At 37.6% G+C, this 1,453-nt stretch overlaps 1 protein-coding gene across 1 annotated transcript; it reads right to left on the minus strand.

Annotated features, from left to right (window-relative positions):
* Positions 1 to 245: 245 nt before the first annotated feature.
* LOC122731732 (olfactory receptor 4P4-like) lies at positions 246 to 1,181 on the minus strand. The gene has a single exon (XM_043972006.1). The coding sequence runs from the start codon at positions 1,179 to 1,181 to the stop codon at positions 246 to 248; it is 936 nt and encodes a 311-aa protein (XP_043827941.1).
* Between the last annotated feature and the right edge of the window lie 272 nt (positions 1,182 to 1,453).

Raw genomic sequence — 1,453 nt, forward strand, 5'->3', positions numbered from 1 at the left:
TTCAAATGCTGGTCTGCCACACAGTAGTTGTGTAGCATTAGGAAAGTCATTTGACTACTCCCAACCCTTGTTTTCTTATTGGTAAGACCAGTGAAATATACTTGATGAACTCAGAGCTCTTTTATAGGTATACATATCATTTCAAATATTTTGTGATCCCCAGAGTAACCTCTCAAACACCCATGACAAATAAGTTAGTATTCAGTTATTACATCAAGGCCGATGGTGAAAGCCAACAATGCCTTTTAGAATATATGTTTTCTTCCCTTGAACATGTTTCTGTTCCATACCTTCTTCATGGCATTTTTCATTTCTGAATTCTTCAAAGTATAAATTAAAGGATTGAACATGGGAGCAATGATTGTGTAAAAAAGAGCCAAAACTTTATCTTCCTGGAATGTGATGGCTGGTCTAATATAAATGAAAATTGAAGGCCCAAAGAACAGGACTACAACAGTGATATGGGAGCCACATGTGGAAAGAGCTTTTTGGCGGCTCTTAGAAGAATGTGACCGAAGTGTATATAAGATCACAGCATATGAAGTCATAAGGACCAAAAACACCATTAATGCAATCATTCCTGAATTGGCTATTACTAAGAGACCAAACCTGTGAGTATCGGTGCAGGCAAGTTTCAGCAACGGATACATGTCACAGAAAAAGTGATCCATCTCATTGGGACCACAGAAAGGTAAGAGAACAACAAGGAGAAATTGTGCAAATGAATGCAGAAAACCCCCACCACAAGCAGCCAAGACCAGTGCATTACACCTGTCCCTACTCATGATAGTCATGTAGTGGAGAGGTTTACAAATGGCTACATATCGGTCATAGGCCATCCCTGTGAGTATGAAGACCTCCACCCCTCCAAAGAAGTGCACAGTGAAGAGCTGAATCAGACAATTAGTATAGGAAATACTCTTCTTCTCAACCAGCATGTCAGTGATGAGTTTAGGGGTCACTGTAGAGGTGTAACAAACATCCATAAAGGACAAGTAAGTTAGGAAGAAGTACATGGGTTGTTCAATGAGCTGGCTGCTGGTAATAGAGATCATGACGATGAAATTTCCCATCAAAGTAGCCATGTAACAAAATAAGAAAATGGCAAAGCACAGAATCTGAACCTGCTTATTCTGAGAAAACCCCAAGAGAATAAATTCAGTAACATTATTCCTATTCATCTTTTTATAAATATTAAAAGTTGGCCAGTAGTTATCTAAAAAAAAGAAAACAACATAAAGCAATGTCATAAATGCTGTATCTGGACAGTGTCAATTACATTATGGGGAAAAGGTTCATGAATATAATAGTGATGTCTACAGAATAGACAATTTGATGTAACATTTAAATATCCTATGTGCAGGGCATTTGAGAGCTTTATAAAATGGCACTGATTGCTGATCTTTCTACTCTTGGGATCACAAAATATCAGAATTGGAAGGAATTGAAAATA

The sequence above is a fragment of the Dromiciops gliroides genome, chromosome 6 (assembly GCF_019393635.1).
Source record: "Dromiciops gliroides isolate mDroGli1 chromosome 6, mDroGli1.pri, whole genome shotgun sequence".
Classification (NCBI taxonomy): Eukaryota; Metazoa; Chordata; class Mammalia; order Microbiotheria; family Microbiotheriidae; genus Dromiciops; species Dromiciops gliroides.